At 38.5% G+C, this 21,707-nt stretch overlaps 1 protein-coding gene across 2 annotated transcripts; it reads left to right on the forward strand.

Annotated features, from left to right (window-relative positions):
• Positions 1–467: 467 nt before the first annotated feature.
• Positions 468–19,775, forward strand: FBXL15 (F-box and leucine rich repeat protein 15). 2 transcript variants are annotated; one of them, XM_088144265.1, is made up of 5 exons: positions 468–532; positions 1,139–1,298; positions 2,569–3,071; positions 3,145–3,191; positions 11,025–11,163. In XM_088144265.1, the coding sequence occupies exons 1-4, from the start codon at positions 507–509 to the stop codon at positions 3,164–3,166; spliced, it is 711 nt and encodes a 236-aa protein (XP_088000391.1). In that variant the 5' UTR covers positions 468–506; the 3' UTR covers positions 3,167–3,191; positions 11,025–11,163. The 2 variants fall into 2 exon arrangements, with proteins under 2 accessions (XP_088000391.1, XP_088000390.1); XM_088144264.1 differs by lacking the exon at positions 3,145–3,191 and having other exon boundaries at positions 11,025–19,775.
• Positions 19,776–21,707: the final 1,932 nt, after the last annotated feature.

The raw sequence follows: 21,707 nt of genomic DNA on the forward strand, positions 1-21,707 counted from the left end.
GATGTTTGGTAGTGGTTTCAAGTGGATCCCAGGTAACAGGGAGATGTGTTTGTTTTCAAGGCTCCAGTTTATTCAGATTTTGGCTTCATTCCACGGATCTTGATTCAGTTCTGACCGATCCTTCGACTCAAAGCCCCGTTCTACTTCTACTCTGAAGGGTCACCATACCAGCCGCTGCCCGCCTTCCATCCTGAGGGCAGCGAATCGTTTTGCTCCATCTCCAGCAAATCTCCAGTCTTTCGAAGCTCAGCCTTCCGTTCTGAGTTACGGACAACGCCGCCGGTTGCCTTCCTTGACCCCAACCGGCTTCGTTTCAGAACTGGCTCCATGCATCCGAGCAGCTAGTGTTCCGCGGGCTTTGCTACGAGTATCTCGGCCGCGCGGCATTGTCAGCCTCTTACCTCTACCCTTTCCTATCTCTACGGACTTCCCCATCGCCCCCGTTTCCGCCTTCTGCCTAACGTCATTTCCGCGGAAAGCAGCGGCGGCGGCGGCCGGTGCGGAGGATGGCGGCCCTTTCGGCGGGGCCAAGGTCCGGGAAGGAGCAGGCAGGCAGGCTGGGCTGCGCAGGAGCGCCCGCGGTTGGGTGGGCGCTGGAGTAGCAAGGCGGCGGCGGCGGCGATGTCGCTTTGTCCACCCCTCCGCTTCTGTGGCGCTAAGCGGGGCTGGCCTTGCGCCGACGGCGCCTTCCAGGTTCTCCCTCCGGCTTGGGTCCGCCATTGGTGCCCAAGTGCGGCCTCCGTTCAATCCTTGCCTCGATGCATGGAGGCGCAGAGTGTGGCCTTCCCTGGTTTGGCTGTTGGACGGCCGAAGCCGGTTTGGGGAGGGGCGTCGCTCGCTCGCTCGCCTCTCCTGCGCCACCGGAGGAAAGCATGATTTGGGGCTCGGCTTGAGGGCGGTTTCGTTCTGTTCTGCAGAGCATTCCTTGGATTTAGTGCCTGTGCAAGAAGGAAAGGAGTGTAACGGAGTAGCTCCGGGACGGGACTGCATGCTGCAGAAACTGATGTGACGGCCGGTTGATCTGTGATGCCGAAAGATCAAAAGACTTGCTTGGCTTTTTGAAAGCAGGGTAGTCGGTCTCCTTCACTCTGTCTTTTGGTGTAACAGCTGTCTTGATTGTTTTTGCTTTTTATTCCAGAAAACATTTCTTGGATTTGCCTTGGGAAGACATCTTGTTCCCTCATGTTCTTTCGTATCTTCCTCTGAGACAGCTCTTGAGTCTGCAGAGAGTCAGCAAGGCATTCCGAAATCTAATCCAGCTTTATGTTACCAACATGCGCCATTTTGATTCTAGTCAGGTATTAGAAATAATATGTCCTCTCATTCAGATCTCTAGAGTGCATAAGGTTAGTTGTTAAATTGTAATAAACTCAAATTTCAATTCAGGTGGTTTTCAGATTAATATCAGAAATGATGAAACATTAAATGAGAGATAATTTACTTGCTGAATTAACATCCCTGGTTGTTAAGCCTTTTAAAATTTAGCAGTGATTTTATTAGGAAATCCAAAATACAAACACTGATGCAAAGTAAGCAATTTAGTTGAGAAGAATAAATCAGATAGTCTTCGGTTTCTGTTGAAGTTTTCAATTAAAACATAGGTTGAAAGTCAGCTTTATAATAACCTGAAAAGAGGTTATACCTCACCTCTATTCCCTCAAGTTATTTTAACTTTTTTATTCTGAAAAAAAGAATAGTGGGTTTTTTTCCTTGTAAGTTGGGCATATCTTAAAACTAAGCATTGGGATAAAGCCAGTTGCCTGGTTTATGTTCTGGGGCACTTTGGAGCCCAAAAATATTCTTGGAGTTACTAGAATTTATGTTGAATTCTGTCTTTAGATAATTTGCTCTCTTACAGCTTCATGCAACTACCAGCAAAATCAATAAAGAATTGTAGATTCTTTTAAGAGACAACTTGGTTGAAATAAAGTTTAAAAATAATTGGAGAAGAAAAGATTTTGCATTGCTTGGAGCATATCTTTAGTGACAAAGGTTGTCCAAGTATGACATAATTGTAGAAGAATGACAACAGAAAATACAGTGGCAAAAAAAAAAATCCCATTGTAATTGGTAGAGCTGAACTTTACATTTTTATGAAAGTTAATGGAAATTTCTCTTCCATGTCCCTTCACTTAACATTTTGTTAAGTGGCCATATATGGTCTCTCTAATATAGTTTCTTAGTCATTTTTAATGTCATACTGTCAAATATAGTGGTTGCAGATGTCTGCTTTTTTCTTCCATATCAGTTCTATCCCAAGTCTTGTATGACTCAGTTTATCACTGGTAAAGGATGGTAATATTTGTTTCATCTTTTTGTTTTGCTCTACTTCTTTGAAATTTACACTCCAACTTTCAATACCAATTTGTATTTATTAATTTTATTAGAACAGCAAAAAGAACTAGAATAGCATTCTCTTTATAGGGCGAAATTTGTAATAATCTTTTTGAGATAGCTCTGTAATGCTAAGATGATTTGGATTGATTCCATTTTTTTCCTATATTGTTATACAGGGAGTGCAAAAATACAGAATAGGATATAATGATTTGTTTTCTTGCCTACAAATAGGTTGGATCTCATATTCCAAAAGCTGCATTCTGTTTCCTATTAAGAGATAATAAAGTGCTGCAGCAACTAGCCTTGCAAAACTGCTCTGACTGGTTATCTGACAAGGAGCTGCTTCCTGTGATTAGTCAAAACCATCAGTTGCAACAGATCAAATTGAATGGCTGCATAGAGCTGAGCCGCCATGCTTTGGTGGCTATCTCTTTGGGCTGCCCCAATTTACGCCAACTTTCTTTGGCCCATTGTGAATGGGTGGACGGACTTTCCTTGCGGAGCCTCGCTGATCACTGTAAAGAGCTTGAATCCCTAGATCTTACTGCCTGCCGGCAACTGAAAGATGAAGCCATTTGCTATCTTGCTCAAAGATGCAACAGATTAAAATCACTTTCACTGGCTGTTAATGCAAATGTTGGTGATATGGCCATAGAAGAGATTGCCAAAGCTTGTTCTGATCTGGAGCACTTGGACCTCACGGGCTGCCTCCGAGTTAAGAACAACTCCATTAGGTAATCTGCGTATGTAGAGCAAAAATATTGTTCTTTTGCTTGCAGTACATTTATATTTCATCTTTTCTTCAAGGGCCTCAGGATGGCAGACATGACTTGTCCTCTCAACAGTCTTATGAGGTAGGTTAGGCTGATAGATTGTGATGGGTGTCCTGGCTGAATGAAGATGGAGCCTTGATCTATTCAGTTTTAGGTTGATATGGGGTAGGTGGCTACTACAACCACGTAGCCTCTAAATATTTTGCAGTGACAGAACTCCTTCTGACTCTGTGATCAGAATTTGGTATTAGAACACCAAGAATTGGCATGTGGTGTTCAGTTATTTTAAGAGTAATGTTAATGGTTTAAACTTTGGAACAGACTTATCCCTATTTTAAATGCTTAACCAAGAGAAAACAAACAAAAACCCTGGGAAATTTCTTCTTTTGACCAGAAAATGAGTACAGGTAGTCCCCAGGTTAAGAACTCCAGGTTTAAGGACAACCCATAGTTTAGAACAGAGTCTATTGTACAAAATTTGAGTTAAATACACAATGGTTCAAGTTAATTACACAATACTACTTATACAGTATTATACAATAATATTATTCCAGCTTACATATAAATTTGACTTAAAGACAGACCTTGGGAATGGAACTCATTCTTAAACTGGGGACTACCTGTATACCCGCTCCTTGTTTAGTGACCAAATTCCATTCCAGTGACCAGGTCATTAAGTGAAATGGTCGCTAAGTGAATACATGGCACACAGACTCTGCAAAGATCACTGGTTGCTGCCGTCTCATTCAGATAAAGTTATCTCATACAGCTATGCCAACATTACTCTTACTCTGTCATGCGTTGTCAGGCAGATGAAATTTGGTTGTAAATGTGTACATTGGTCAGAAAATGATTTTTTTATTACTGTCAGATTTGTGAATGGTTGCTAACTGAGGTTTTCACTAAATGAGGAGTGGGTGTAACTATTGGAAAGGATTTTGGTCATTCTGATTAATTACATGAAAAGATTACTTGCTGGATAAGAAACTTTTGAAAAGGCATATGATACTCTGATGTATACTTGGCAGTTGTCCTGGTTGGGGAAGCTCATAATTTTTAAACTAAGAATGTGCAACTTTGGTTGGACCATGGACTATATTAATGTTTGTGTGGTGTGCTAGGGACTGCATTGTAGAAAATGAGTATGGCTATGAAAAACATTTAAATTAAAAAATCTCTGTGTAATACTAAATATTATGTTCATTACTTTTGTATAGTTAAGCAATTTTACTCTTCCCCACCATACATATGTATGTACACCTGTTTGCTTATTATAGATCCTGTTCAAGGAAACCCCCTCCCCCATAACTCTCTAAGCAAACAGCTTCTAGATTCCTAGTTTTCTGCAACCACTAAGCAGGGATTTCCAAGTATATACACTGAGGAAGCCCAAGCCTGGGGGGAAGCCTCTTTGACCAGCAGTCTCTACGCTTCCTTGTGATGACCATGGGGTACTGGGAAAATAATTGTCTGCATTGCCCACATTTGTAATTACTGTAATTCCTGCACTCTGCGTTCCTCCTCTTCCACCTTTCCAGCAAGAGAGCCAGTTTGGTATAGTGGTTAAGACATCAGTCTAGAAATCAGGAGACCATGAGTTCTAGTCCCACCTTAGGCATGAAGCCAGCTGGATGACCTTGGGTCAGTCATTGTCTCTTGGCCCTAAGAAGCAGGCAAGGGCAAACCACTTTCGAAAGCTCGCCGAGGAGACTGCAGGGACTTGTCCAGGTAGGTGCCAGGAGTCAACACAGACTTGAAGGCACAAAAAATAAAAATTAGCCAGCAATAGGAGAATCCTTCAATTATACAGAGGCCCAGTTACAAATAAAAAAATAAACAATCAGTTTTGGGGAAAAGGTGCATTGAAAGAAAGCTATATATACACCTCAGGCACTACTGTCTTTCTTCCATGCACATCACATAGGTGTGCAGACATAAAGAGCAAGGAAGAAAATGGGAGAAGTATAAACAGTAAGCGGTGAAAACCAGTGAGCTGCAGAAATGACTGAAACAAAGAATACAAAGAGGGCATGGATGGGAGGGAAGTCAGAGATAGTTCCTTGATCTCATAGCAAACGTCAGGAATTCCAGTTCGGGTGCTAATCTGAAGCAGGAATAAGTTGAGTGTGAGTTGTTATTGGTATTTGGAGAAACATTTGGGTGGGGCTACTCCTAGAGGTTAGGATAAAATTGTCTTAATCTTGCAGGTTGTGTGCTTCCTAAACTAGGAGGTGTGCAGTAACATTCACAATTTAAAATCAGTACAAATGGAATATTATTAAAATGAATACTGAAATCCAGAACCAACAACACCACTAATTATAACGTCCATTTAGTACAGTAAATTTGCAGTAGTTTATATAGATGGTATATATACTGCACCCTGAGAAGATCCTTATTTAAGAAAAGACAAATGGGTCTATAGGCCTGCTTGATTGTTTGCAGTGATGGGACTTATATTTTGGTGTTTAACATTTGGTCCAGTTCCTCTAGCAGGGATTTCTGCTGAATGATAATGTGTCGGTATTTCTCTGATTGTATTGATTTCCTACTTTATTTTAAACTGATAAAAGAAAAAAGGTATTTATTAAAAATAAAACTCAGCTGGAGCTTGGAAAGTTTAGGCACAGTTCACCACAGTAGTTGTGGTGAAGAACAGCCTCTGTCCCTTACTCATGTTGAATAGAACATAGCACTGCTTGTCCTAAAACTTTTTTTTTACATTAGAAGTTTCTACTTGTTTTAATCAAACGTAAGCAAACTGTCTTATTTCTGTACCAAACTGCTTCAGCTCTATTGATTTGCTAAGTCTGTGGTACTGCCTTCTAACAGATCAACTGTTGGCCAATCTAGTTCAGATTATCTGCTCTGATTTGCAGCAGTTCTTTGGGGTTTTGAAGAGCTTCTCCCAACCTGTTTTTGATCCTCTCATACAGTGACGAGCAAGTTTTGGCAACAATTTGGTCCCCACAAGGAGCTGCAGATTCAGTGATGCACCATATGGGGCAACTTAGGGAACATATTTGTTTCTATAAATTATTTTTATTTTAACAAATATTTAATAACAATTAAGAAAGAAGGGAAAAAAACCCAGAAAAAAATAAAAAGATTTGCATACTGGATAAAATAGTCTTAATTATTATTGAAATCAGATCAGTGATCAATAATTATCAAAAGTAGTCAGTGTAATAATCATCGATTAAAATAAAAGTTTCTATCAAATAAAAAAATCCATTCTTCTTATGACAAGACGGATCTATTTTTAAAATCTTACATTAAGAGAAATTCAAACTTTGGATGTCATATACAGTACAGTACTATATTGTAATTGTTTGTTTATCAATTTACAAAATGCAAAGAACAGAAGAAAAACCCAAATCAAATCAATATTTGATGTGACCACCCTTTGCCTTCAAAACAGCATCAGTTCTTTTAGGTACACTTGCACACAGTTTTTGAAGGAACTCGGCAGGTAGGTTGTTCCAAACATCTTGCAGAACTAACCACAGATCTCCTGTGGACATAGGCTGCCTCAAATCCTTCTGTCTCTTCATGTAATCCCAGACAGAGTCAATGATGCTGAGATCAGGGCTCTGTGGGGGCCAAACCATCACTTCCAGAACTCCTCCTTGTTCTTTACGCTGAAGATAGTTCTTAATGACATTGGCTGTATGTTTGGGGTCGTTGTCCTGCTGCAGAATAAATTTGGGGCCGATCACACGCCTCCCTGATGGTATGGCATGATGGGTAAGTATCTGCCTGTATTTCTCAGCATTGAGGACACCACTGATCCTGACCAAATCTCCAACTCCATTTGTAGAAATGCAGCCCCAAATGTGCAAGGAACCGCTACCATGCTTCACTGTTGCCTGCAGACACTCATTATTGTACCGCTCTCCAGCCCTTCGGCAAACAAACTGCCTCCTGCTACAGCCAAATCTTTCAGATTTTGACTCACCAGTCCAGAGCACCTGCTGCCATTTTTCTGCACCCCAGTTCCTATGTTTTCATGCATAGTTGAGTCACTTAGCCTTGTTTCCACATCGGAGGTATGGCTTTTTGGCCGCAATTCTTCCATGAAGACCACTTCTGGCCAGACTTCTCCGGACAGTAGATGGGTGTACCTGGGTCCCACTGGTTTCCACCAGTTCTGTGCTGATGGTACTACTGGACATGTTCCGATGTCGAAGGGAAGTAAGCATGATGTGTCTTTCATCTGCTGCATTAAGTTTCCTTGGCTGACCACCACATTTACAGTCCTCAACGTTGCCCATTTCTTTGTGCTTCTTCAAAAGAGCTTAAACGGCATATCTTGAAACCCCAGTCTGCTTTGCAATTTTTGCCTGGCAGATGCAGAGCTTGCTGATGCAGTATAATAACCTTGTGTCTTGTTGCTGTACTAAGTCTTGCCATGGTGTATGACCTGTGACATGAAACCATCCTCCACAACCTCACTGTAGTAGCAGCATTTGGCTTTTCCTCACCCAGTTTTAAGCCTCCTACACAGCTGTTTCTGTTTCAGTTAATGGCTGTGTTTCAACCTATATATGAAATTGATGATCATTAGCACCTGCTTGGTATAATTGGTTAATCATACACCTGACTCTAATCCTGCAAGATCCCTGACTTTGTGCAAGTGTACAAAGTGTGCAAGTGTAAGAATTGGTGCTGTTTTGAAGGCACCAAATATTGATTTGATTTGGATTTCTCTTCTGTTTGCTCACTTTGCATTTTGTAAATTGATAAACATAAACAATTACAATATATATTTTTGAAAGCATTCTTACTTTACAGCATTTTTTCACACCGGCCTAAAACTTTTGCACAGTACTGTATATCACATCCAAAGTTTGAATTTCTCTTAATGTAAGATTTTAAAAATAGATCTGTCTTGTCATAAGAAGAATGGATTTTTTTATTTGATAGAAACCTTTATTTTAATTGATGATTCTTATTACATTGACTACTTTTGATAATTACTGATCACTGATCTGATTTCAGTAATAATTAAGACTATTTTATCCAGTATGCAAATCTCCTTTTATTTTTTTCTGGTTTTTTCCCCTTCTTTCTTAATTGTTGTGTTATTAAATATTTGTTAAAATAATAATTTATAGGAACAAATATGTTCCCTAAGTTGCCCCATATGGCGCATCACTGAATCTGCAGCTCCTTGTGGGGACCAAGTTGTTGCCAAAACTTGCAGAATTAATATCCATAAATGATTTAAATTGAATTCTGTGTCAGACTTGTTTTTCCAATATGAATTATTTTTGACATTGATGCATATTCCCACAAAGTGGTCTGCCATTCTTTTAAAGAATGAATTATGTATGATTTCCAGTAAAAGGCATAAAGTATCTTGGTACTATTGTATATAACACAACTCCATATATTTTGTAGGGATATAAGATTTGGTAATGCTTAGCAGATAAACAACTGGCAGGAAAGGGACATTTTCCTTTTGTAATAAATCATCTTCGAGACTTGTTGAGCTTTATAACATTATTGCTAACTACTATGTAGACAAATGATTCAACCTCATTATTGCTGAGTATATCTCTGAGTATACTATTCACAGTAAATTTGATATTTGTCTTCCATTTACATTTCCATTGCAGCATATCAATTGTCCAGTTTAAATTCTACATCCATTTAATCAGACAAAGTTTAGTTTTTGAATTCTGTTCCAGTAACAACTTATGAGCCCCAACAGATGTTCTGAGTTTTGTATTACAGGTTTTTCAAATTCAGTCAAATCTGAGAATTCCAACTTGTTTTTGTAATACCTTTTGAACTACAGTGGGGCAAAAAAGTATTTAGTCAGCCACCAATTGTGCAAGTTCTCCCACTTAAAAGATGAGAGAGGCCTATAATTTTCATCATAGGTATACCTCAACTATGAGAGACAAAATGGGGAAAAAAATCCAGAAAATCACATTGTCTGATTTTTAAAGAATTTATTTGCAAATCATGGTGGAAAATAAGTATTTGGTCAATATCAAAAGTTCATCTCAATACTTTGTTATATATCCTTTGTTGGCAATGACAGAGGTCAAACTTTTCTGTAAGTCTTCACAAGGTTTTCACACACTGTTGCTGGTATTTTGGCCCATTCCTCCATGCAGATCTCCTCTAGAGCAGTGATGTTTTGGGGCTGTCACTGGGCAATACGGACTTTCAACTCCCTCCAAAGGTTTTCCATGGGGTTGAGATCTGGAGACTGGCTAGGCCACTCCAGGACCTTGAAATGCTTCTTATGAAGCCACTCCTTCGTTGCCTGGCGGTGTGCTTCGGATCATTGTCATGCTGAAAGACCCAGCCACATTTCATCTTCAGTGCCCTTGCTGATGGAAGGAGGTGTTCACTCAAAATCTCACGATACATGGCCCCATTCATTCTTTCCTTTACACGGATCCATCGTCCTGGTCCCTTTGCAGAGAAACAGCCCCAAAGCATGATGTTTCCACCCCCATGCTTCACAATAGGTATGGTGTTCTTTGGATGCAACTCAGCATTCTCTCTCCTCCAAACACAACAAGTTCAGTTTAGACCAAAACATTCTACTTTGGTTTCATCTGACCATATGACATTCTCCCAATCCTCTTCTGGATCATCCAAATGCTCTCTAGCAAACTTCAGACGGGCCCAGACATGTACTGGCTTAAGCAGGGGGACACTTCTGGAACTGCAGGATTTGAGTCCCTGGTGGCGTAGTGTGTTACTGATGGTCCCAGCTCTTTGCAGGTCATTCACTAGGTCCCCCCATGTGGTTCTGGGATTTTTGCTCACTGTTCTTGTGATCATTTTGACCCCACGGGGTGAGATCTTGCATGGAGCCCCAGATCGAGGGAGATTATCCCTCCCTTGCATGGAGTAAGCCTTTGTTACTTTGGTCCCAGCTCTCTGCAGGTCATTCACTAGGTCCCCCCATGTGGTTCTGGGATTTTTGCTCACTGTTCTTGTGATCATTTTGACCCCACAGGGTGAGATCTTGCATGGAGCCCCAGATCGAGGGAGATTATCAGTGGTCTTATATGTCTTCCATTTTCTAATTATTGTTCCCACAGTTGATTTCTTCACACCCAGCTGCTTGCCTATTGCAGATTCAGTCTTCCCAGCCTGGTGCAGGTCTACAATTTTGTTTCTGGTGTCCTTCGACAGCTCTTTGGTCTTGGCCATAGTGGAGTTTGGAGTGTGACTGTTTGAGGTTGTGGACAGGTGTCTTTTATACTGATAACAAGGTCAAACAGGTGCCATTACTACAGGTAATGAATGGAGGACAGAGGAGCCTCTTAAAGAAGTAGTTACAGGTCTGTGAGAGCCAGACATCTTGCTTGTTTGTAGATGACCAAATACTTATCCACCATGATTTGCAAATAAATTCTTTAAAAATCAGACTGTGATTTTCTGGATTTTTTCCCCCATTTTGTCTCTCATAGTTGAGGTATACCTATGATGAAAATTACAGGCCTCTCTCATCTTTTTAAGTGGGAGAACTTGCACAATTGGTGGCTGACTAAATACTTTTTTGCCCCACTGTATGCTGGTTATTTGTAGATACTGAAACCAAAGAGGCAGTTCTGGCCATTCAAAGGAAAGGGGAAGTGGTCATTCTTGGAAGGCTTGGAGGTTTTCATGAATTTTTTGAGAAATGGGAGCACTTTGCTTCCTTGAGAGCTCCTTTGCCCATTCCAACATTAGCAGGGTAGGGCTGAAAAATTGTGCAACCCAAAATTGGCCATTTTGTTCCCAAAATGGGAGGTATGTAAAGGCTGTATGCCCATTCCAGATACAGTAGGAAATGCCAGGAATTGGCTGCATACAGACTCCGCACTATTCATTTCCAAATAGAAAGAGTAGCTCCTGGTAGATGACTCTGTTCTTGATGTTTTGTATGTTCTCTTTTGGTAGGACCTTGGCAGAGTACTGCCCTAAGCTGCGTGCTTTGAAGGTGAAGCACTGTCATGATGTTGTGGAATCCAGCCTGAGCATATTACGTAGTCGTGGAGTGGAGTTGGATGTTGAACCTCCATTGCAACGTGCCCTAGTTCTCTTACAGGATGTAGTGGGCTTTGCCCCATTTATTAATCTTCAGATCTAATGAAAAGAAGATACTGGAGCCTGCCTCTGAGTAATCCTACAAAGAAGTTTAAAAGTCAAAGATTTCATCTTTATCATTGTGAACTGAGCCTGTTTTGAGCTATTCCTCATGTGAAAGCCTGTATTGGAAAAACAATATGCATTCTCATGAAAAGTATAATTTCCAGCTTGCATTATGATGCTTCTCATTAATTGGTCTACAAATCTATTATTAAAGATATTCTAGAGATTGATTTGAACTTGATACTGTAAAGTAGCTCCAAGCCATGGCATTGTTGAACCTGTTACCCAGCTACCTTTTCATATGGATCTTGACAAATCAGTTTGGAAATACTGTGGGGAGATAATCAAAACTCATTGGAGGCCAAGAGATGAGCAACACTATCACCTTCCTGTTGGTTGAACTGAATACTTGAGGAATACTACTGCACCTGTTTGGAGTTGCTGCTTTCTTTTAGTTTTGTAGTTTAACTCTGTTCTTCCTTTCAGAGTTAAAAGGAAAGACACCTTTAAATCAAGCTTGAAATCTTGGTGACTGTGTGGACATAATGTGCACTTTTATTAGCAGCACTATGGAGGTGGTTTGCCATTTTCCTTTGGGACATTCTTGACTTTGCATTCTTATCTATACCCCTAATATTCACTGGTGATCCAAGTATTAACCCTGCTTAGTAGACCTCTGGAAAACATTTCAAATTGAACTGTTCCTCCTTTGAAACATGCTGTTTCAACTATGAAGCATCTTGCCTTGAATGAGAAGTACCTACTCTAAGTAATTTGGAAGTATTTCAAGCTCAAAACAGTTGTGTTCCATGTATGAAACAATCTGTTGTTTCAAGACAGTTCAGTTTAAAATGTTCTGCATATCCCTGCTGCTTAGTTTTTGAACCTAGACATGGTCACTGTTACAGAACAGATGTTTTCTGGTGCCAGAGGATTATAATGACATCCACAAAATTGTCCCCTTTGAAAGACAAAGATGGTAATTATGTGTATGGATAAAATTACTGTAACTAATATTCAAATGGACGGAAAACTATTGGAAAGTTCCTTTCCGAAAAAAAGGCATACTTCATAGTAATGTTAGATGAATATGGTTAAATTATGTATAAAGCCTTGTAGATCAGCAAAAATATTCTGTTAACAGTTGTAGGTCTTCTGTATGCAGAAGATGAGTTTTAAAGATTGTATATATAGACTAACTGGAAATCCTAATGTCTTAGATAACTAAGGAGTTTAATGTCCCAGTTCTTGGCCAGTAACTAGTAAATCAAGTGCTTCCTTGAGAATGCACAGGATGAAGTCAGATAACTCAGTGGAGCTTGTTTTTCCTGTCTGGCTTAATACTGATCTATGTTATATCCTTCTCTTTATTGCATTCTCCTTTTTCTCCTTTTGAACTAACCTGTTTGTCACCACCAATTTTGTGGATTGTAACCAGAAAGAGTTCATTATAATAAGTCTCAAAGTATGTGCAAAGTCAACTATGTTAACATGGCTGATCCATCTCTGTATTACGGTTGGGAAATTGGTAGTCAGAATATCTAGTAAGAGTGACTGAATCTGTCAGTTACAAGCAAAATTTACTTCTCTCACCTTATCAAGAGGCATAAAGTTGGTACTGTGGAATACAGTTGTGCAATCCAAACGTGCATGAGATGTGCTTCCAATTTTAATACTGTACAAAAAAAGAGTATGTATTTCAGTTCTCAAAAAAATGGGAACTTAATAGAATACATATATTGTCTTTGCCCCAAACCTGCAGTATCTAATTCAGTTTAGACAGAATTTTTGTGTGCTGCTGCTTGTTTGATGAGTACTATAATAATTCTAAATGTAGAACTGCACACTCTTTCTTATGAGAAGGATATATTGCACTATAAAGAAGGATTTTTCTTCAGATAGTTGCAGCTTGTTAAACTACATATGTTACCTTGCTTAATGTTATCTTCTTTGCAGTTATAATTCCCAGAGGTTGGTGATCATGGGTACAATTCATGCAAGTGGAATTTGATAAGTTAGGGTATGTTAGATCAGATTAATTTTTAGAGATATTAACTTCCTTTAAGGATTAGGGATTGTCTGAAAGGCTAAATTGAATCACATAATTTAAAAAATCATTAGAAAGCAAACTTGTTTAAATTAAGTTTAAATATAGTACTGTTTGATCTTGTTGCTTAGGAGAATTCATTGTGAAGTAAACAAATATCCCTTGGAAATTAAAAAAAAACCTGCCTAGTAAAGTTGTTCTCTGCTGTTGGTAGAAATGAACAGTCCCGGTAAAATGCAGTGCTGTTACTGAGTCTCTGCTGGCAGAGCTAGAGCTGTGGGCTACAAGTATAATTTATGCCATTATACTCATCTAATAAATCTGCTTTAGTGTATTTTGTCTACATTTGCAGGATTTCTGCTACGGTTTTTCTTCTCAGCCTTGCATGACTGTAAATAATTGTTAATATTTAGGCAAGGCTAGATAATAAACTTCAGCAGCCTCCTTTCAGAATGTGTGCTTGTGTGCTTTCTGTTCCTCTTTGTTATCCACCTTCACGTACTAATATTTCCAAACTTTTGGGTCCAATTGGTTCATTTAGAATGTTGAGAGCATCAAAATTCACAAGATCATAGAATTGTAAGAATTTGAAAGGAATGTGTAGGTCCCTGAATTCAACCCCATACTCAGTACAGGAATCAAGGGATTTCAGATTGATGGATGTTGTTTCTGTTCAAAGTATTCTGCCAATAGGAATTTTTAATTTCTGTTAGTAATATCTTCCAGTATTGAACTACTTTTATCATTAGGTAAATTTGTTTTCCTGTAATTTAATATCATTGATCTGTGACCTACATTCTGCAGTGATTAAGATCAGTTCATCTTTGGTTTGGCACCTTGTTGAATACTTGAAGAATGCTATCATATCCTCCTTCCAAGTTATCTTTTCCAACAGCTAAATATACCCAGTCCCCTCAATCTCTTTTTGCAATATTTAAGTTTTCATCCCTTGATCATTCTTGTTTTATGAACATATTCCAATTTGTTTGAGTCTGTCTTAAAGTGGGATGTTGAGAACTGGACATAATGCTTGAGGAGGACTTTGACTGCAGTGATTATGAAAATGAATTTCTATTGATGGAGCATAAAATTACATTTGCTTCTTTGCAGCCATGTGATACCGTTGACATACATTCATGTTGTGATCAACTGTAATTCCAAGATACCTTTCACATGTGCTGTTATCATTGGGTTCCCCCATTCTTTGCCTGAGCATTTGTTTACTTTTTCCTAAGTGAAAAACTTTATATATTTGTCTCTATTAATTTTTTTTTACTTTTCAGCCCATTATAAAACTTATCAAGATCATACTGAATTTTGATTTCTTTCTTCTAGGGTTTTAGCTTACCCAGCCTTTTTTTATGTCACTGCAAATTTGGTAAATATATCTTCCACCTCTTCATCAAGGTATTTACTAAAAATACTGAAGTGTAGTATCCTGTTGCATTCTACTTTATTTCTTACTCCAATTTGAAGAGGAGATATTGTTGAGTACTTATTTTTTAGTTTTAGTTTTAAAATTTACAATTGTTTTGCCATTCAGACCACACTTTAAAAAGCTTATTAATTAGAATATGATAGGATACTTGAATCATAGCATTGAAAAAGTCTGTTTAGGCCATTAAGACCTACCCGCTGCTTGGTACAGTAATCCAGATCCAAGCTTCTCCTACAGATGGCTCTCTAACATTGTCTTTCTTTGTGATGGTTTGCTGAAATCAATATATATCATCACCCTTCCCACAATCCACAAAGGATCACAGCCCTTCTTGACAAAGATGAGTTGATTTCTAGTCTAGGTAGTCCTCGCTTAACAACCAATTGGGACCAGTAACGCCATTGCTAAGTGACATGGTCATTAAGCGAGATAACATGTGACTCTGATGGACTTACAATATCACTTCCTCTGTGGTCATTAAGCAAGTCACCTGCAATCGTTAAGTGAAACATGTGACCGTGACTTCTGATTTTACTGCCAGCTTTTCCACTGACTGCTCGTCGGAAGCTGGCTATGAAGCGTGTAAATGGTGATCATGTGACTGGGACGCTGCAGTTGGTGTAAACACCCACCTGTTGCGAAGTGCTTGAATCTTGATCATATGACCACAGGGACACCACAATGGTTGAAAATGCGAGGACCACTTGTAAAGCTACTTTTTCAGCGCCATCATAACAACCGTTGCTAAACAGGGCAGTTGTTAAGTGAGGGCTGCCTGTAGTTTACTACATTGTTTTCAAGATGCTTAGAGATCAATATATTTGATTTCCTCTAGAATCCTCCCAGAAATCAGTCAACTGATCTTTTGTTTTCCCAGATCCTCCTCTTCCCTTTTCTTGAAAGTAGAATTAACATCTGTCTTCCAATTACCTGGCACTTTACTCATTCTTTAGGATTACATAAAGATAATGGGGAGAGGTCCAGCCATTGGTATCCTTGGATGCACTAGCTCTTGAACTCATTCATGATCAATAGGTATTTCCTAATTACATTTCTGACAGACTCGAGCTAACCCTGCTCTTTTAACCAGTTTTTCACCATTTTTTGGTGGAATGCATATCCTTTCTAAGGGAAAATGACTGACAGGATGATTATGACCAATCACAAAACAATTGAGCCTCATAAGTTTGCCTTTTTGTCAAGGCAAATAATTGGCCCAAGAATCTGACTATATAGCAGATGTAGGGTTTGAGTGCACCATACTTAGAGTTCACTTATTTCTCTCACATATTCTAGATGATATCCTAATCCAATAACCCACACTCCCACAGCACAAAATCCACTCATCTGAATGAATTCTCTCATGATCACTGACATTTCTCTCTCTCACATTTACATATACAGTATTACATCCAAGATATTTAGATACTGAGGCTATTGTACAGCTGGAGAGAGAGAGTGTTTGGAAATCCTAAATGAGGAGCTATGCTCAGATTCTTGTAAGTGACTTACCATTGCAAAACTGCACTTACTTGGCTTGAGTCCACCTAAAGCCAAAGGTTGAAAATAGTTGAAAGGGAAATAGAATTCATCTGGAAAAATGGCAAGAGAGGTCTTAAGTTCATCTGTTCAATATAGTATGTATGTATGTATGGTTAATGACCAGAAAAGTAGTGACAATAACCGAAAATAACACATAAAACAGGCTCAAATACAATAAGAGCAATAAAACCATCATAAAGACCTGCCAGTTAAAATGTATATGTATAAGAAGTAAACAAGAACAAAATAAAGCAAAATAAAATAAAAATATTAACATAAAACAATAAAAGGGGTTTCTCATGACATCATTCTAAGATTAGGACACCATAAGCTACTTAGTGAGGAGCTAGAGAATGAATTTAGCCTGGATCTAGATCTTGAGAAAGTTTAAAGTGGAGTGTGAAAGCAAGTTCTCACATGGTCACAAGTGAATAGCCTGTAACCAAGTCAATCCACTCCTAAAACAAGAGACAAGAGGAAACTATTGCTCCCACCATTACATTGCAAAGGTGGGAAAATGAGGTGTAAGAGCTTGAACCTTGCTTTCATTGTAAATAGGGCTTGCATTTGATATATAGCAATCATTGAAATTCTTTCACAGTGACTCAACTTTGCTGCAGTGAATCAACTTACCTGACTCATTGTGTCCTGGGATGATGATGATGATGATGATGATGATGATGATGATGATGATGATGATGATGATGATTTAATTAAATGTGTATACCACCTGACTCCCAATTACTGTCGGCAGATATTTTTGCCTAGTTGTCAGAGAGAAGTCTGACATCATGTAACCATGGCATTGTGGAGCTTGGTCTTTTTTTTTTTTTCCTTAGCTAGGTTTGTGGAGTTCTATTTGTTCTAATATGCTTTCCACTGTAGCTCTTAAAAAGCATCTCAATTTTATCTGAGTGGCCTTATCTAGGTGAGAGGCAGAATGTGCCTGTGGATTAGGTCTAACTGGATCTACAGGAATTTGACCATGAGTATAGTCCTTAGCTCAGAAGAAATTGTGCACCATTTCTTCTATGTAAAGCAAACCAACCCAATCCCCGAGTCACGTGACTACAAGGACTGATGCAAAAATATGAAACTTCCTATCAGTGTTGTCCTGATTGCACTAATTCATATTGTGAGAAGCAGCCTAGAAAACAGCTTCCAGCCTGTCAAGCCAACAATCTTGGCACCTACTTATGACTATAGGAGGCTGATGTAGTAAGATAGAAAATTATCATAGAAGTCCTGTTCTGCTACTTCAGGTATTCCTGAATATTCCTGAAGTATGAAATACTCCATATTCTAGAAAAAGCCCTAAATGCTAAACACTTACCTCTAATGTCCTTGTTTTTAAAAGAGCTGAAAACATCTGGTTAGGTTTATAAAGGTGGATGAAACTACTCGATTCTTGGTGTTAGCATTATGTCATCTGCAGTATTGTGACAGTCAAGGCAATGAAGATAAAAACTAAAACAGAAAATGATGCCAACCATTATGAGCAGCTAAAATTTGGAATTGCAATTTTTTTGTTTTCTTAATTTGTTGATTGATTGATTGATTGATTGATTGATTTGATATATTTATAACTTGCCTTTTGTACAGGTGCTCAAGGCAGCATACACAGCGCCCCTCCTCCCATATTTTCTCTTATCAATTGGCTATTGATTTCCCATGTATACTGGCTATGTTACTTGGTGAAAAGCAACACCTTTGTTTTCATATAATTGATTTCCAGTTCCTCTGTTTGGCAGTATTCAGCCAGAGCCCAGAGGCTGCAATGGAGTCCAGTTTGGATGAGGGAGAGAATAGCTGTATCATCAGTGTAGAGGCATGTGGAATTTAGCCTCTGATTTGGTGGAGGAGGGGAATTCACATTTGGAAAGGGCCTGAACAATTCCATTAAGATAAAAGTTGAATAAAAAGAAAGCCAGAAAATCATGGGGAAGCTAGAGCATTTTTCAGAAATCATATATCAGCAAAGACCTGTCCATAGAAAGGAAAGTGATTGATGCTTGTTTTCCTGGCATGGTTGGGATAGGGGGAAAAGAGAGCGAAGCCCCCCAATAGGAAAGTATGGTTTGGAACACCAGGCCATCACTATGGTGAAAGCAGAGAAAGGGGTTAAAATCCAGAAAGAGATTTCTCAAGGTGACTTCATTTCCATGTGATTTATGCATGGGAGTCAATCAACTTAAGGCTGTAATACAAAAAAAGTCCTTAGTCCAGCATTTTGTTTCTCACAGGGTTAATCTAGGGTGCACTAGGGTGCTCACAAACAGATCATTCACACTCCTCTCCCACTGTTTTTTCTGTGCAACTGGTATTTGTGGCAACTTTCTCCTGAAAGGGAATTAATTTTTGATAGTCCTGTCTTCCATTAAATTTATCTATCTATCTATCTATCTATCTATCTATCTATCTATCTATCTATCTATCTATCTATCTATCTATCTATCCATCTATCATCTGTCTGTCTATGGTAGTCCTTTGGGTTTGAAGACAACCCTGTTGTGCAGTTCAACTATGGACACAGAGGTGGCTCTGCAGTCCCAGTCTGGAAGTGCAGAGTCTAGCACAATGGGGGCACTGGAAGTCCATTGTTGGAGTAACTGTGGGTATTTTTCTGTGATGCTGCTCCAATGCTGAAATTATCTAATCCCCTTTTAAACTATCTAAGTTAGTTGTGTTAATGAATTCCACAGGTAAATTATGTGTTGTATGAAGAATGACTGTTTTTTCTGTTCTAAATCTTCTGATCAGCTTACTGTTCAACCTTTGGTACTAGGGTTTTGAAAGAGGGAGGAAAACTCCTTATCCTCTTTCTACATGTCAGCCAAGACTCTTCAGAATTCAAAATAAATACCGGAGAGGGCGGAGCTGGCGTCGCGGCGATACGGCGGGCGATCCTGGGCTCCCAGGATGGCAGCCGATATCTCCTCGCCCGGACGGTCCCGATGGACCTAAGCCGTCCCGTAGAGATGGCGAACGCAAAGGGCGCGTCCCGCGGATCTCAGGGACGCCGCAAGTCCCAGATCGATCCGGGGAGAAGCTCTTGAAGCCGGTGGAGGAGAGGCAGCCAAAAATGGCTGCGAAAGCCGGGACAGCTCCAAAGGAAGATGGAAGAGAAGGGTGTCAACTGGGTGAGATGGACTTTTACTATTCAACTATTCTTAGAGAACACCTTAAGTAACTTAAAGAGATTTTTAAAAGTGAAGAAAAGTGGATTAAGCGGCGAGATTGAACCCTATTAAAAAAAAGAAGGGGGAGAAAATTTTTCTTTTCAACTTTCCCTTTTTAGTGGAATTGACAAGATGTTTTTCTTTTAAAAAAATATATTTTTAACTGGATTGGCTTTCTCTTTTTAATACTCAATAACTTTATATTTTAAGCCTTTTTTTTTACTAAGATTTTTTTATTGTTATAAGAAATTTATATCTTTTTGACTTTGAAATGGGGAAAGTGGAGTTAAGAGAAAGTAAATGAAAGAAAGTTGCACTGCCATTTAGAGGCGCGAATTAGTGCTTTTTTTTTTTCATTGTGACGCACGCTCAAAGACCCTGTGCTTTCTAAAAAGATAGTGGGATGTGCATGTTTATACAGGTGCCATCCGTAACTATAAACAAGAAAGTGGAGTTGAAAGCGACTTTGAAAACATTAAGATGGAAAGTTTGAGCCAGTCACAAGAGCCTTGATTAGTGGCAGTAGCTCTTTTTTCTGCTAGAAGCTCTGCTTTGCTTTCTATTCCCCCAGATGGATTTTTTTTTTTAAAGAGGCTTAGCCTTTTACTTCTTTTACATTTCTTTTTATTTTTACTTCTTTTTTTTCTCTCCTTTTGCTTCTTTTTTCTCTTATTTTTGGCAAGAACAAAGATAAAGAATCCTTTGACTCAATGAAGGTTTATCAAGATAATAGACTATACGAGAAACACAATGCAGAAAAAGATCTTTAAACTATTGAGGATGACTATAAAAAATTGGAAGAAGAGCTGCAGAAACTCTCAAAAAAAAAAGAAAAAAAAAGAAAAAGATATTAAAGCTAAAATGGACTTAATTAAACATAAAACGGGATCATTGGAAAAGGAAGAAATAGTACAAGAAATCAGAAACATTAAACGGAATTATTGTGAGGCCTATAAACTGAGAATTAAAAGGGTTAATCAACTGATAAATGAAGAGAGACAGATTTGTTCTTGGCACTGAGGGTGAGAAAAAGATTATACAAGATTATAATGGAAAATCGTACTAAGAGAATGTACAAAAAGAAGAAGTAAAACAATATTGAAAGAAACTATTGCAGATGTTTAAAGAGAAAATCAGGGGAATACAACAATGATGGAACTGACAGAAGCTTCCAAAAGCAGAATGTTCAAAAGGACACTTATTATTGCTTTCTCTTATCCAATAATATAGAAAAAGGGATGAACAGCCAGATATTTTGGGACATTGAATGAAAAGGGTGAACTCAAAATTATGCAAGCGCTGGAATAAAGTATAAATCTGAGATATATAGTTAAAAATTGTATAACATGTAGTGAAATCTGGTTAGAACTGTAACTTGGTTAGAATTGTAATTGATACTGTAACTGATATTGGTTAGAATTGTAACTCTTAAGAATTGGAAAAATTAAAAAGTACTTATGCAGGAGGAAGTTATTCAAAATTATGGAATGTGCAGAGATGAGTTAAATTGAGATTTGAAATTAGAGTAAGAAGATAAGCAATTTTATATGACACGGGATTTGTTTTTATTAATGATTAGATGAGAAAATATAGTAATGTAATAGATTAGGAAATTTTATAATAGAAATTTGATATTAATTATTATATATATACACATATAATAGATAGATGGAGATGTATTACTAATCCTATTGAAAGTTAAAATTTTTTGTAATATATGATTTTATAGATTAGCTATGAATGATTAATAATTGTTAATTGATAAGTATACAAGTATATTTTTGAATAGATGATATGAGAATTTAAGATTATGAAAGGGGCACCAACGAGTTTAACTGGTTGACACACGGTATAAAATGGAAGATGCTTTTTTATGCCTTTTTATGTTTTTGTTTGTTCATGTTTGTTTTGTGTTTGTTGTAAAAATAAAAAAAACATTATAAAAAAAAAAAAGAATTCAAAATAAATACCCTTTCTTCAGCCTGGGTACTTCAACACAGTGATTGGTGCCAGTTTAAAGCCAGCTGCTGTGATCCCACAGTGTCAGCAGTGGTTGAGCATTAGTTGCAGTGTATTTGAAATGTGCAATTAGAATGATTTTCCTTTTGCTATACTGGACAACTTGTGGGAAAGGTCACTTTCCCATTGACAGGAAGTCTTAAGTCACCTCGCTTCCTGGCCCCCAGCTTCTCTCCATAGAAGGTCAGCCATTGTGGCTGTGATTTCACAGCTCTTTAAACTGCAATAGAAGGATAGTGCCTGGGTGAATTTGCAGATCTCCCCAA

This window comes from Python bivittatus, unplaced genomic scaffold (genome assembly GCF_059951505.1).
Source record: "Python bivittatus isolate LINGU-HERP-01145 unplaced genomic scaffold, Pbiv_v1 ctg000400_np1212, whole genome shotgun sequence".
In the NCBI taxonomy this organism is placed as follows: domain Eukaryota; kingdom Metazoa; phylum Chordata; class Lepidosauria; order Squamata; family Pythonidae; genus Python; species Python bivittatus.

What these genes read in the sequence shown, in the direction of transcription:
- FBXL15 (XM_088144264.1), top strand. Translation starts at nt 507, where the DNA reads ATGGCGGCCCTTTCGGCGGGGCCAAG. An exon ending in GCCCTTTCGGCGGGGCCAAG is followed by an intron (nt 533 to 1,138) that starts GTCCGGGAAGGA and finishes TTTTTATTCCAG; the next exon opens with AAAACATTTCTTGGATTTGC. An exon ending in GCCATTTTGATTCTAGTCAG is followed by an intron (nt 1,299 to 2,568) that starts GTATTAGAAATA and finishes GCCTACAAATAG; the next exon opens with GTTGGATCTCATATTCCAAA.